At 33.3% G+C, this 16,740-nt stretch overlaps 1 protein-coding gene across 1 annotated transcript in view; it reads left to right on the top strand.

Annotated features, from left to right (window-relative positions):
• Agbl1 (AGBL carboxypeptidase 1) overlaps window positions 1-16,740 on the top strand; it is a 762,772-nt gene that overhangs the window by 415,450 nt on the left and 330,582 nt on the right. The window contains exon 20 of the mRNA XM_076851383.2: window positions 608-739. Within this exon, the coding sequence (XP_076707498.2) occupies window positions 608-739 (132 nt within the window). The remainder of the gene's footprint in view (window positions 1-607; window positions 740-16,740) is intronic.

Raw genomic sequence — 16,740 nt, 5'->3', positions numbered from 1 at the left:
CATTGCATGATTCTAACTTTGACATTTTTGTTCACTCTACCACAAAAATAGCATGTCCCAAATTAGGGCTTCTCCTTTAGCTTATATCCTAGAATGAAGTCATGCAGAGCAGTGTCACAGCTGATCTGTAACATGAATAAAAAATAAACCTTTGTTTGGAAAGCCATTGAGTCTTAGTGGTCATTCCGCACTACACCAGAACCTAGAGAAAAAGAGTGATTTATTAACTTCTCTTTGTGTATATTTAATCCTGGTTTTAAAAATGGATCTCTCCTATTGACTTTTTAAATTATTTAAAACTCTCATATATATTTTAAGATGCCCTTGTTCCTGTTTTCTCTTCGAGCTCTGACCCTGTCTCCTCCCAGTCACAGGGAAATTTCTCAGAAGCAAAATTCATGACTTCCATTTCCTCACTTTCCTAAAATCCCTGCAATCTACATTCTTCCCTGATAACTCCATCAGTGTAACTCTTGCCAAAGTCACCGGGGATCCCCACATGGCTCTTCTGCTGAGTAAACAGTAACTACCCAAGCAAGGTGACATTTGAACATTTAAGAAACCAGAGAACCTGACCTGGATTTATTTTCTCCTTTGGCTGCTGCAGGTCTTCTGTGATTTCCATGGCCATTCCCAAAAGAAGAACGTGTTCCTGTATGGTTGCAGTGTCAAGGAGACCCTGTGGCAAGCAGGCTGCACCGTGAGTGCATCTACTCTCTTGGAGGATGTCAGCTACAGGGTGAGTCACTGGGGAAAAATGACAAAACATACTTTATGACCAGTCTTACCTTTGTGACCTGTGTACCACCCATTTTTTTTGTTTGTTTCTAAACAGTCATTTTGGTTTCTTTAATGATGAGGTAGTAATATAAGAAGGTGGGAATCTTGTGTTGAATAATGGCTTACTATTTGGTTGCTTTGCCTCTGTGTTCTATGACATGATGTGCAATAAAGGTCATGATAATTAGAGACAGGAAGCTTAATTTAATATCTGACTTTACAATTATTAACTGTGTGACTATGAGTCATTAACATTACCTCTCTGAACTACCATTCTGTCATCTGTAAAATGAAGATAATAAAAATACTGCCTCTATTACATAGATTATGGAAGGAACACAATGATATTGCATACAAAGGACCTTAACTAAGTATGAAGGGCTAAATAAATTAAAGGACTTAAAACATCAACATCTCTCTATATGAGTATTCTATAACAAGCAGAGCAGTAATCCATTGAAACTAATTCTATTTTATCTGGTTCCAATGTTTAGCGCTTTAACCCTGAACCAACTAGGAAGTTAAGGAGGAGTAAATAAGGGAGGACTTTTTATTATCAGGATAAAGAAAACAAGCCATTTTTAACTGAGCAAAATAAAACTGGTCTTTGTTTCAAATTTATGTTGAAAAGGAAGAAAATTAGGGTGATGCTTACTGCTTCTAAATCTGTTCCGAATATTGCAATTTACTGTGTATGAAACAGCTTCATACTCAAAATTATTAGCTGTCTTAAAGATGGTAAAAGTCCACCAAACTATTCTTTATCTAGAAATACTTTCCCTGTTCCTTGGATTTCTTCTGCCCTTCTTTACCTATGCCCATCAGAAATTGGCTGCTGCTGATCAGTACAGTTATCCCAGGGCTATTATTGCAGGATCAACAGTTTATCTGCAATGGCCTCTTTGGTCTAAGACTCAACCAGAGTGACAAGAAGCTTAACTACTTAATCTTACCTAGGAAACTGGTTTAGAAAATCAAAATATTTATTTGAGCAGCTCATGACAACCTGTACAAAAATTTCTCTTAGGCATAATTTGCTTTGAACAACAACAATAACAAAAACCTCTAACAGTATAATCTGAAATATAGTCAGTATGTCCCTTACCACTCCTTTTCCAAGAGAACGTAGCGGTGTTCATGGATGATTCCCCATACCCAGTCAGTGATTTGAAGAAATAGAAACTTAAGAAATCTCCTTAAAAAGCTGACATGGGCAGAATCTAAGCATCATTGTCAATTACAGTATGGATTCTTAGCCTCTGTACTTCAATTTCAGTAAATGGATCATGCTACTTAATTAACAAACTTGATGAATACTCTGAGGCCTAGTATGGTGTCAGGTAATAGGTGAGGCATAACAAGACAGGTAGATATGCCATAACCTCTGCCCTTGAGGATAAACACAGTAGTATTTAATAGCAATGCTATTTGAAAGATTTATCCTTCTGAGCATGGTGGCACATGTCTGTTATCCCAGCAACTGAGAAGGCTGAGTCAGGAGGGCTGAAAATTGGAGGCCAACCAAGGCAACTTGGACCCCATCTCAAAACAAAATGCAAAAAGGGATGGGAGTATAGCTCAGTTTTAAACCATCACTAGGTTCAAATTTCCAGTATAAAAGAAAGGAAGGAAGAAAGGGAAGAAGGAAAGAAGGAAGACTAGTCCATCTGAATACTAATATGATCTATTAATTGGAGTTCGACAGCTGCCTGAGTCTCAGTTTTCTCCCTTGTCAAATGAGAGGGTCGAAGTTTAAAAGTAATTTATTAAATTAATTCCATTGATGCTCTAGAGTTCTTTGAAGTTGGTTCATGAGATACTATTAGATATGTGGAAGAAGTCAAGTGAGTAAGGTTTTGGCCCCCACCCTTACTTTCAACCTAAACAATCTTGTTTTTCGGGTCCCGAATACGTAGCTCCTTCCATCACTGACAATCTGACATCAGTGATCTATAAATAACAGCCTGGATTGTGGTGATTTGCGTAACATGGTTTTTTTGTATGTGTGTCTGTTTGCAAATGGATCTTTTCAGAATCACAAGGACTCATTTTATTGATGAGGAAACTGAAACCCAGGGAAGAATGTTTGTGTAAGATGTTAATGTCATGTTACAGTAATGACACTTGCCAGGAGTCAATAGCCCTAGAGACTTTCTACATTGACATCTAAAATGCAACAACTCTAAACATGTTTCTTGTCTTTAAGCAGAAGTATTGGAGAGACAATTATATACTATATATATTCCATTATATTTTACATTTACTCTACAACATTTATTCAATTTTATTAATTATCTTAATGGAACTACTTCTAGTTATGTTGGTATAAGTAGGTCAGCAAATTCTCTCTATAAAACACACATATAGAACAAATGACAAATTTGCCAAAATCAACCATTTTAAGATTCTAGAAATTAACCAAAAGCTGAGAAAAAAATGAGAATCATTTGTTCTTGAAATTTGCTGGAGTTTCATGTAAGAGCAGCAGAAGTCTGTGACTTTCTGGATTGGGGCTGCTCTTGACCCTCTTTGTTTAATCATAAAAAATGCAGTTTTAGCAATGCAAGGATAGACACACACACACACACACACACACACACACACACACATACAGAGAGAGAGAGAGAGAGAGAGAGAGAGGGAGAGAGAGAGAGTTCCAGAAATTCATAGGTAAGATTTTTGAAGTGAGAGAGCCATAGCAAGCTAATGTAAGATCTCTGTACATCCATATAAGAAAATGGGTGTCTGTGCAGGGGAGACCCAAGAAAGCACAGGAAATAGAAAATCCAAAGTAACTTGAGAACTGACCACAAACTTTGAAAGTTCTCCCAATCTAAATACAAATCAAGCAACAAAGAAGGAAATTTTATTGGCTGAAGATGTTTGAGTACAACTTCTGTCCAAATCATTGGCTAATCATTCGGCTTATCAGACATAGATAACAAGATGAAAAAAGTAAATATTTTAAAAAGCATGAGGAGACATCAGTCACGTTCACTTCAGAAGAGGAAAAGGACAAAGCTTCTGCAGATTAATTCAGAAAAGTGAAAAAAATTCTAAAATAACATTTAGAAAAGTAAAATATAGTCCAGAGGTGCTATTAAATATAATATATAATGTCCCATTTTCCAATAAAAAATTACAAGGCTGATAAAGAATGAAGAGTGTGTGATCTATATTCAGGAAAGAGTACTATTGGTAGAAGTTGACTTGTATGGGCCATGATGTTGAATTTCTCAGAAATAATTTCAATATAACTATTAAAGTATATAAAAATATTAAAGAAAACTATTCCAAGGTTAATACAAAATATGATGACAATGATTCAACATAGAAGGAATAGATAATTAGAAACAAAAAGTGAAGGAAAGTCCTATAACAAACATGAAAAATTTGCTGGATAGAATCATGAGCAGATACCAGGATAATGAATCAGTAAATGTGATGGTCTATCTAAATTTATTCAACTCAAAGAACAGAGGGGGGAAAAAGATTAAATTAAAGGAAAGAGTCTTATAAACCTATAAGAAAACATCAAACATAGCAATCAACATGCAACAGGAGACAGTAAAAGAGTGAAAGATATACCTAGAAAATATTTGAGGAAATAATGGCTAAAGAAGAAGGCCATATTGGAAAAGCAAAAAAAAAAAAAAATAATAATAATAAATAGATATGTACATAAAATAAGTAGCAAAATTGCAGATATAAGTTTGGAAATATATAAACAATTACATTAAATATAAATGCTAAAACATTTTTTTCAAAAGGCAGAGGCTTTATGATTTATTAAAAATAAAATTTAGTTTTCTATGCTATCTGTGAGAGAAATACTTTTTTATTTTTAATATTTTTTTAGTTGTCAATGGATCTTTATTTTATTTATTTATTATTTTTTTGTTGTGCTGAGAATCGAACCCAGTACAACCCCAGTCAGAGAGACATGCTTTTGTTTCATAACACAAAAAAGTAAAAATATAAAGGATGGGAAAAAGATACATAAAGTATAACCATAACAAAAATGAAGTAGTTATATTGATATAATACAAAATAGACTTAAAAAAAGAAATATTCCTAGGGATAAGAGTGGCAATTGATAATACTGAAAGGAGTAGTTCATCAGAATAACATGATAATTATCAATCTCTGTGTACATATTACTCCCCAAAACACAAAACAAACATAGAATTAAAAAATATATATTAAAAATTCAGTAAAAATGGCTGGATATATTAATATTAGTCTCTCAATAAGTGATAGTCTGACTAAACAGGAAATTAGTAATTCTAGAGAATACTTGACCTAACTCATTACATGCATAATACTTTTCCTCAAAACAAAAGAAGACATATTTTTTTGAATACACATCAAGAACTCTCCAGGATATACCCTATTATAGGCTACAAGACAAATGTTGATAGGTCTTTAAAAAATGAAAACATAAAATATTTTCACCAGCCACAACATAAATTTTAAATCAATTTTAGTAAGAAATATGGGATATCACTGGATATATGGAAATTGAACAGCTTGCTTTAAATTAAATCACTGGACAAATAGGAAATATGAAAGAAAATTACAAAATATCTTGAACTAAATAAAAGTAAAAACAATATATTAATTTTGTGTCATGCATCTAAAATTTATAGGTTTGAATGCTTATATAGAAAGATAGAAAGATCTAAAATCTGTAATCTTAGCTTTCACATTTATAATCAAGAAAAAGAAGAGCAATTAAAATCCTAGGTAAGCATAAGAAAGAAAAAAAAGTAAAGACCAAAATTAAAATTGATGAAACAAAAATAATTCAAACAATAGAAAAACCATAGTCATAGTTTTGCTTTTTAAAGTGATTAACAAGATGATAACACTTTAGCAAAAACTACTAAGGAAAGAAAGACAACACAAACTACAAAAATTAAGAATGAGAGAAGGGGTATCATACAGAACATCAATATAAAAAGAGGATTTTATTAACAACTATATGCCAACAGGTGAGTAAATTCTTTACATGACATAAACTACCAAAATTGACTGAAGAAGTCAGAGAATTGGAGAAGCTATTTTAAGGGAATAAAGTGAATTAGTAATTAAAGATCTGTCCTCTAATGAAATCCTAGGCCTAAATGGCTTTGTTGGCAAACTTTATGAAACACTTAAGAAATAATTTTTAATTGTAAAAAGTTATTCTTTCAGAAAATAGAGAAGAAACACTTGCCAATTCATTTTATGAGGCCTCTGTTACCCTGATACCAAAACCAAAAAAAGACATCATAAGAAAAGAAGGCTGCACCATAATATCTCTTACAAACACCTATGCAAAAGTTCTCTACAAAATATTAACAGATCAAACTCAGCAGCATGTAAAATTTATTCTTCACTGTGATGAAGTGAGTTATATCTCATGAATACAAGATTAGTATAAAATTAAAAGTCAAATACTCTTGTATTCCTGGTACTTAAACAAGTGGCAAAACCCCACATCATTATCTCAATATATGCAGAAAAAGCATCTGATATAACTGAACATTCATTTAAAATAAAATCCCATAACAAACTAGGAATAGAAAGGGAATTTTTTCAACTCGAAACTGAGCATCTGAAAAATAATGTCATAGCTATCATCGCATTTAATGGTAAAGGCCTGAATGTTTCTCCATAAGTTCTGGAATAAGATAAGACCATTTTCTCCTGCTACTTCTCTTCAGCATTGGACTAGAAATTCTAGATGGCACAATAAGGCAAGCAAAATATTAAGAATCATATTAGAAAAAAGAAAAACCATCTTTACTTACAGGAAATATAGTATTTTATGTAGAAAAGTTTCAGGAGTTTACAAAATAAACTACTGAAACTAGGGAGCAAACTTAGCAAAAAAGCAAGATACATGATTGTTGTAAAAATTGGCATTACTTAATATAAAAGCAATGAATAACCCAAAAATAAGATTAAGAAAAAAATCCCATATTATTAGTTATCATATCAAAACTATTAAGACAGTTAGGAATAGATTTAATAAAGAGAAGTGCATTATATCTGAGAACTGCAAAATTCTGTTGAGAAAAATTAGAGACCTAAATAAATAGAAAGCAATACCAAATTAATGGATTAGGAATGTCAATATTCTTAAGATGGTTGTTTTTCCAAAAATCTTCTATACATTCAGTACATTTCTTATCAATCAAAATTCTGGCAGGACTTTTAAAAATTTTAATTAAATTATTTATTTTTCTAATTTGTTATATATGACAGCAAAATAAAATTCATTTCATATTACATATATACAGAGCACAATTTTTCAAGTCACTGTTTGAATACAAAGTATTTTCACACCATTTGTTTCTTCATATATGTACTTAGGGAATTGATATCTAACTGATTCCACTGACTTTTGTACTCCTATACCCTCTCCCTTTCTCTCCTTCCCCTTTGTCCTATCTAAGTTCCTCTATTACTCCCATGCTCCACCCCTCCATCCCCATTATGAGTCAGCATCCTCATATCAAAGAAAACATTCAGCCTTTGGTTTTTTGGGATTGGCTTACTTCACTAAGCATTACATTCTATAACTCCATTCATTTACCTGCAAATGTCATGGTGTTATTCTCTTTCAATGCTGAGTAATATTCCATTGTGTATATACAAAAGGTTCCCTATCCATTCATCTACTGAAGGGCATCTGCATTGGCTCCACAGTTTAGCTATTGTGAATTGTACTGTTATAAACATTGATGTGGCTGTGTCCCTGTAGTATGATGGTTTTAAGTCCTTTGAGTATAGACTGGGGAGAGGGATAGCTGGGTCAAATGGTGGTCCCATTCCAAATTTTTCAAGGAATTTTCATACTGCTTTCCAGATTGGCTGCACCAATTTGCAGACCCACCAGAATTGTATGGGTGTGCTTTTCCCCCCACATCTTCTCCAACACTTATTGTTGTTTGTATTCTTGATAGCTCCCATTCTGACTGGAGTGAGATAAAATCTTAAAGTTTTGATTTGCATTTCTCTAATTGCTAGAGATGTTGAACTTTTTTTCATATATTTCTTGATTGATTGTATATCCACTTCTGAGAAGTATCTGTTCAGTTCCTTAGCCCATTTATTTATTGGGTTATTTGGGTTTTTTTTTTGGTGTTAAAATTTTTGAGTGCTTTATATATCCTAGAGATTAGTGCTCTATCTGATATGCTTGTGGTAAAGATTTGTTCCCATTCTGTAGGCTCTCTATTAACCTCACTGATTATTTCTTTTGCTAAGAAAAAGCTTTCTAATTTGAATCCATCCCATTTATTGATTCTTAGTTTTAATTCTTATGCTATAGGAGTCTTATTAAGGAAGTTGGGGCCTAATCTGATATGATAGAGATTTGGGCCTACTTTTTCTTCCATTAGGTGTAGGGTCTCTGGTTTAATTCCTAGGTCCTTGATCCACTTTGAGTTGAGTTTTGTGCATAGTGAGAGGTAGAGGTTTAATTTCAGTTTGTTACATGCAGATTTCCAGTTTTCCCAGTACCATTTGTTGAAGAGGCTATCTTGTGTCCAATAATATGAGATAACTGTATTTATGTGGGTTTGTCTTTGTGTCCTCTATTCTGTACCATTGGTCTATAGTTCTATTTTGGTGCCGATACCATGCTGTTTTTGTTACTATTGCTCTGTAGTATAGTTTTAGGTCTGGAATAGGATGCCACCAGCTTCACTTTTCTTGATAAAGATTGCTTTGTCTATTCTGGGTCTCTTGTTTTTCCAGATGAATTTTATGACTGCTTTTTCTACTTATATGAAGAATGTCATTGGGATTTTGATTGGGATTGCATTAAATCTGTATAGTGCTTTTGGTAGAATGGTCATTTTTACAATATTAATTCTGTCTATCCAATTACAAGGTAGATCTTTCCATCTTCTAAGGTCTTCTTTAATTTCTTTCTTTAGCATTCTGCAGTTTTCATTGTAGAGGTCTTTCACCTCTTATCATTAAGTTCATTCCCAAGTATTTTATTTAATTTTTTGAGGCTATTGTAAATGGGGTAGTTTTTCTACTTTCTCTTTCTGAGGATTTGTCACTGATGTACTGAAATGCCTTTGATATATCAGTGTTGATTTTATATCTTGCTACTTTGCTGAATTCACTTACTAGTTTTAGAAGTTTTCTGGTGGAATTTTTGGGTCTTCTAAGTAAAGAATCATACTGTCAGCAAATAGTGATAATTTGAATTCTTTTCCTATCCATATCCCTTGAATTTTTTCATCTAATTACTCTGTCTAGAGTTTCAAGAATTATGTTAAACAGAAGTGGTGAAAGAGGGCATCCCTGTCTTGTTCCAGTTTTTAGAGGAAATGCCTTCAATTTTTCTCCATTTAGAATGGTGTTGGCCTGGGATTAGCATATATAGCTTCTACAATGTTGGGGTATGTTCCTGATAGCTCTAGTTTTTCTAGTGTTTTGAACATGAAGGGGTGCTGTATTTTTTTAATGCTTTTTCTGCATTTATCAAAATGATCATATAATTCTTTAAGTCTATTGGTGGGATGAATTACATTTCTTGATTTCCTTATGTTAAACCAAACTTGCATCCTTGGGATGAATCCCACTTGATCGTGGGGCATGATCTTTTTGACATGTTTTTGTATTTGATTTGCCAGATTTTATTGAGAATTTTTGCATCTATGTTCATTAGAGATATTGGTCTGAAGTTTTCTTTCTTTGATATGTCTTTGGTTTTTCAATCAGGGTGATATTGGCCTGATAGAATGGGTTTGGAAGTGTTCCCTCTTTTTCTATTTCATGAAATAGTTTGAGGAGTATTGGTATTAGTTCTTCTTTAAAGGTCTTGTAGAACTCAGCTGTGTATTCATCTGGTCCTGGACTTTTCTTGGTTGGTAGGCTTCTGATGGTGTCTTCTATTTTCCTGCTTGAAACTGATCTGTTTAAATTGTGTATATCATCTTGATTTAGTTTGGACATATCATATGCCTCTAGAAATTTGTTGATACCTTCAATATTTTCTATTTTATTTGAGTACCAATTTTCAAAATAATTTCTAATTATCTTCTGTATTTCTGTAGTGTCTGTTGTGATATTTCCTTTTTCATTATGTATGTTAGTAATTAGAGCTTTCTCTCTCCTTTTATTCATTAGCATGGATAAGAGCCTGTCAATTTTATTTATTTTTTCAAAAGCACTAACTTTTTGTTTTGTCCATATTTTTAATCGTTTCTTTTGTTTCAATTTCATTGATTTCTGCTCTGGTTTTAATTATTTCCTGTCTTCTACTGCTTTGGCGGTTGATTTGTTCTTTTTCTAGGGCTTTAAGATATAATGTTAGGTCATTTATTTGTTGACTTTTTCTTCTTTGAAGGAATAAACTCCATGTAATGTACTTTCCTCTTAGAATGACTTTCAGAGTGTCCCAGAGATTTCTATGTGTTGTATCAGTTTTCTCATTTACCTCTAAGAATTTTTTAATCTCCTCTTTGATATCTTTTACAACCCATTGTTCATTCAATAGCATATTTTTTAGTTTCCAGGTATTGGAGTAGATTTTATTTTTTTATTTTATCATAGATTTCTAATTGTATTCCATTGTGGACTGATAGAATGCAGGGTAGTATCTCTACTTTTTTGTATTTACTAAGCGTTGCTCTGTGGCATAATATATGGTCTATTTTAGAGAAGGATCCATGTGCTGCTGAGAAGAAAGTGTATTCACTCACTGATGGATAATAAATCCTATATATGTCAGTTATGTCTATTTATTGATTGTATTATTGAGTTCTGTAGTTTCTTTGTTAAGCTTTTGTTTGGAAGATCTATCTAGTGGTGAAAAAGGTGTGTTAAAATCACCCAGAATTATTATATTGTGATCTATTTGACTCTTGAACTTGAGAAGAGTTTGATTGATGAACATAGATGCTCCATTGTTTGAGGCATATCTATTTATAACTGTTATGTCTTGTTGATGTGTGGTTCCCTTAAGCAGTATGAAATGTCCCTCTTTTGTTGATATTGACGGGTTAATCTTAAAATTTATATGGAAATGCAAAGGAACTGGAATTGCTAAAGCAATTTTGAAAGAGAAGAATGATATTTGAGGATTTAGTTTATATTTCATAACTTACTGAAAAGCTACAGTAATCATGAAACTGTAGTATTGGCATAAAGACAGACATATAGATCAATGGAACAGAACAGACAGAGCTACAGCACACTCTCACATTGTAGTCAACTGGTCTTTGACAAACATGCCAAGGCAATTCAATGGGAGAAATATAGTTTACCCAGTAAATAGTGGTGGAACAACTGGTTAGCCACATGGAAAAATACAAATTAGGACACTGGCCTCACATGATATACAAAATGTAAGTTAAAATAGATTATAGACCTGAATGTAAGAACCAAGCTATAAAACTTAAAGAATACTAACTACTAGAAAATCTTTGTATTTTTGTGTTCTCTAATCAAAGCTACCTTACACAAAACACCCAAAGTATAATGTACAGAAGAAAAAGTAGATAAGTTGGGCTTTATTCAATTTAAAGTATTTTGCTCTCAAAAGACATTGTTAAGAAATTGGAAAGACAAACTTTAGTCTGGGAAAGTATTTGTAAATTATTCATTTGATAAAGGACTTGTATCTAGAATATATAAAGAATTTTTTGGGGGTAATTCAATAGTTAAAATACAATAATCCATTTATAAAAATGAGCCGAAGGAGTGATTGTACAATTAAACTAAGTTAATTTATAATTGGCTAATATGAATGATATTCATTATTGTTTCATTAGTAATTCCAAATTAAAATCACAACAGGATAGCACTACACCATCACTAGAATGATCAGTGTAAAAAAGACAGGAACCACCAAGTTTCAGAGACAGAGGAAATGTAAAATGGCCACTTTGGAAACCACTTTTTAAAAATTTCTTCATATTTTTAAACTACCACCCAATAATTTCTTGCCTATGTATATGTCCAAGAGAAATGAACACATTTAAGCAAAGTCTTGTACACGAATGCTCTAGCAACTTTATGCATAGCATCCCTACATAGAAAACAAGCCATATCCACACACCAACTTGTGAACAGATAAAGGACAATATATTCATGCAACTGAAATAGAATTTAAGTTTCAAACAACTGACACATGAAACATGAATGAACTTCAAAAATACCTACAAAGTGAAAGTAGTCAGAAAAAAAAATAGTAGCTAGATGTGGTGGTGCACGCCTGTAATCCCAGTGGCTTGGGAGACTGAGGCAGGAGGATTGCGAGTTCAAAGCCAGCCTCAGCAAAAGTGAGGGGCTAAACAATGCAGTGAGACCCTGTCTCTAAATAAAATACAAAATAGGGCTGGGGATGTGGCTCAGTGGTCGAGTGCCCCTGAGTTCAATCCCTGGTACCAAATAAATAAATACAAGGAAACAATAGTATGACTCAATTTATATAAAATTTTTGAAAGAAGTAAAACTATGGTCTGAAAGAAACTCAGAAATCAAGGAGGGCAGGGATTGACTGCAGATGAGCGTGGAAAACACCAACAACTTTTGAGACAGAAAGATGTGCTAAAGCTGAAATGTAGGGATAGTTGCAAAATATCTAAAAGTCATTGAACTATATACTCACTATAATAAAAGGCTGATGTATACTTCCAAACATTTATTGATCATATGCCAGTTTCCAGGCACTGTGGTAGGTATTTGGATAACAAAGTTGAGTGAAACATGGGTTTCTACTTGTAAAAAGTATTAGTTGTAGGGCTAGGGATATAGCTCAGTTGGTAGAGTGCTTGCCTCACATGCACAAGACTCTGGGTTCAATCCTTAGCAACACACACACACACACACACACACACACACACACACTAGGTGTGGAGAGGGGGAGATAATCAGGAATGTAAAATATAGAATAAGTGTAGGATCATAAATATGATGAGATAACACAGAATGGACTCATTAACTCTTAGTTGGTGCTTAGCTGGCTTCAACAGACATATTTTGAAGTAAATATGATGAATATGTGAAGAAAAACATCATGAGAAAAATTTTAATTCAAGTTTGATTTCAAGAAAAATCTGAAGTTGAAGGACATGAATTCTGTAATAATTGACTTGAGCCTTGAAACAATTGGATTGCCAGTTGTGGATAATAGTGGATTTAAGAAGAAATGAATTGAACTTGGGTTTTGTGCACCACTGCTTGGAAATATCTTATTTCGTTGACATTTCCTGGTATTTATCCTCTATGTAAAATTCCAATTTTGAGGCATTGCAGAGATAATAATTATCAATGATACACCATGGCTAGTGTGTGCAAAGTTCTATGCTAAGCACTCTATGTGCACTAATTTAATATTTAATATGTTTACTCTTTACAGCTACCTCATTCTAGAAATATCTAGAAGATGTTTAACAAACATTTTTTGAGTTAATAAATACTTTTACTAACATCCCATTTCATACATCAAGGAACAGCATCACAGAGATTAAGTAAGGTGTCCCAGGTTATGTAGTTAGCAGGAACACAGGTTCACACTTTTAGAATCTGTTTAAATCAGCTTTTTTTTTTTTTTTTTTTTTTTTTTTTTTTTTGCTGCTGTTACTAAAAGACCTGAACAAAACAATTGTACAGGAAGAAAAGTTTACTTGGAGACTCACAGTTCCAGAGAGCTCAGTCCCTAGAAGGGCAGTCCCATTCCTAGGGGCTTGAGGTGAGGCTGAACATCATGGCAGAAAAGTGTGGCAGAGGTAAGCAGCTCACATGATGATCAGAAAGCACAGAGAGACTCACTGCACTTACCAGATACAAACTATATACCTTAAAGGCATGTCCACAATGGCCCACCTCCTCCAGCCACACCTTATTCACCTTCAAGTACCACTCAGTTAATCTCCCCAGGGGATTAGTTCACTGATTGGGTTCAGGCTTTAATAACCCAATCATTTCTCCTCTAAACCTTATTACATTGTATCACACATGAGCATTTGGGGAACACCTCACATCCAAACTATAATAGAATCTGACCTCGGAGATTTTGTATTTGTGTGCCCTCTTGGAGAGAAGCAGAGCAATGAGTCAAATGACTATAATTTAGAATTAAACAGATGTTAAAAGAAAGAATATATTCTTGTTCGGAGCTTGGAAAACAATGAGATGTCTAAGTTAAAGAAGAGATCTATGCAATGCGAAAAGAGGCTTTAAATGTTTCCTAATTTTGGAAGGGTGAATATTTATATTTGGGCAGCATTACTTTTCTTTTTCAATCTCCACTCATTGGCAAACTGCACTTTAAACAGTACAATAATAAAATTACCCAGTGCTGTAAGTGCTGTACTATCTCATCTTTGTCACATGCTTAATCCAGAAAAGAGAAGACATTTGAGTTCTATAGGATGATCATAGGGAGCTTGCATCTTCCTGGTAGAGAAGAGGGCTTCTACTTGGATGTGAGCCCTGAGCTAAGTGCTAGTTTTTGAGTTCTCTTGGAGAGAATTCCATATTCTTTGGATTTTGGAAACCAGGGAATGTTTGGGAAGAGTTGGCAGAAGTCAAATGAATTAAAATATAGCTTGGAAAAATAAAATATAGCTTGAGCTTCTAAAATATACCTTAATATAAAAATTATTGAATGCACCCTCATTGGTTAAGGTTACCCCTGACTCTAATGCTTATAGAGAAATGGGATTCAATATCTACAAAGAAATAGATGACCCATCCTGGAGGCAAATTCTGTACTAGTCCTAAATCCCTGCCAAGTCTGTGTTTAGACTGTGCCAAATGTCAGCTCCTATGCCATGCCTTTTATTTATATTATCTCATTTATTCCTTGCAACAACTCTAACAAGGAGATGTTCATTTTCCCGTTTTACAGATGAAGGGCCTAAGACTCAGAGAGGCTGAGTAGCTTATCTGAAGTTGCACAGCAAGTACATGGGGGAACTGGAATGTTCTTAGTCCAGATCTATGTGGCTCTTCCCTATGTGGCTCTTCCCTGTGTTCCTTTAATGGCTGTGCTACAATGCTGATATTTAGTGTCTAGCCAGTGTTCTGGATTGCAGTAGAATCTTTCTGCTCTTGAATAAAGTCTTCAATGTATATTCCCAGCTCTACCTTGAGAAAAATCCAGAAGAGAAGGAGGCTTTTCTTGGGACATATTTATAGTAATTATAAATAATATTATAATATTTGGATGTCTGTTACACATTGGACATATTGCATCTTACGTAAACTTCTTTACATCCCTGTGGGATGTTATACTGCTTAAGAGTTCATCTGTTTCCTATTCATTAACAAAACAAAACAACTTCCTGTATGGAATAGCTATCTCTGCTTTCTTTTCTCTGTCATAGATTTACGTATGTGAAACCAAAAGAATAATGAGATGATAGAATTAAAATTTAATATAAATGCCAAATTGGGAGTCTATTATTTAATGAATGTATAAACTATAGTTGTGGAAATGTAAGAGAAATACTCAAAATTTTCCTGCTAAGTCACCTGTCTACCTTAATCTAATGAAAGGTTCATAACTAGTTAAACTCCTCAAGATACATGTAATTAATTTGAAAGTGTGTTTTTTTTTTTAACAGAGTGTGTATTAGCTAACAAAAACAGGTTTATGCCAGACACCAAACTACAGATCCAGGAAGCGCAGTGAACACCAGAAGGACAAATGCAGAAAGGCCTACACTTAGGCATATCATTTTCAAATTACAGAAAATCAAAAGTATAGAAAAAATACTGAAGGGGGAAAATGCCTTATTCTAGAGAGAACAAAAGATAAGAATTAGATTTGATCTCCTCAGAAACTTTGCAAACAAGAAGAGAGTACAGCAAAACATTTAAAGTGTTGAGAAAGAAAATACCACCAACCTAGATCTCTGGACCCTGTGAAATTATACTTCAAAAGTGAAGAAGAAATGAGGACTTTCTCAATAAACACTGAATGAATTTGTTGCCTGCCGACCTGTCTCGCAAGAAGTGTTAAGAACAGACCTTTGGAGAGAAGGAAAATAATATAGGTCAGAACCTTGATTCTACAATGAAAAAGAAGAGTATTGAAGGAAGAATAAGAGACAGTAAAATGAAAACTTGATTTTTTTTTCTTATTGTTGATCTAACAGATAGCATTTTGTTCAAAATAATAATAGATACAATATATTTGATCATCCATGCATGTACACATATTCATATATATATATATATATATATATATATATATATATATATATATATATAAGAAATGAATCAAAGCAAGAAAACAAGAAGGAGAATTATGACCACTTAATAATAAACAGGTACTCATACTGTCTATGAAGTGGCACTCTTTTATTTGAAATTTTATTTGAAATTCCAAACTTTAGGTCAACCAAAAGAAAGTGAAAGAAAGAAGCTTATATGTGAATAAGGGAGAGAAAATTGAATGATATCAATGTTCAATTTAAACCATAAAGAGCAGAAAAGAATGGAAAACTAAAATCAGAACAAACAACAAAAAAACAGGTAGAAAATAGTAACAAATATGGCAGACATTAACCCAACTATAGCAACAGTCACTTTGAATACCAATGGTGTACATGCACAACTGAAAAATGAAGGTTGTAAAAAGGGACCAAGAAAGAAGAACTAACTGCAAGTTGTCTGGAAGAAACCCACTCTAAATACAAAGACACATTAGATTAAAAGGAAATGGGCAGAGAAAGACATATAAGCAAAAATAGTTCTAATTAATTTCAAACACATCAAACTTCAAAGCAAGGAAAGTTATGGATAAAGAAGGCATTGAACAATAATAAAGGTGTCATTCCTTCAAGAAGGTATAACAGTTCTTAGCATGTATGTGCCTAACAATTTCAAAATACCCGAGACAAAGAAATACGAACAGAAATAAATAAATCTACTGTTATAGCTGAGACTTCAAAACCCGAGTATCTGAAATGAAAGACAATCACTTTAAGGACATAA

Source organism: Callospermophilus lateralis, chromosome 3 (genome assembly GCF_048772815.1).
Source record: "Callospermophilus lateralis isolate mCalLat2 chromosome 3, mCalLat2.hap1, whole genome shotgun sequence".
In the NCBI taxonomy this organism is placed as follows: Eukaryota; Metazoa; Chordata; class Mammalia; order Rodentia; family Sciuridae; genus Callospermophilus; species Callospermophilus lateralis.
Note: the sequence above shows the minus strand (reverse complement) of the source record. Positions and strands in the feature narration are given on the sequence as shown.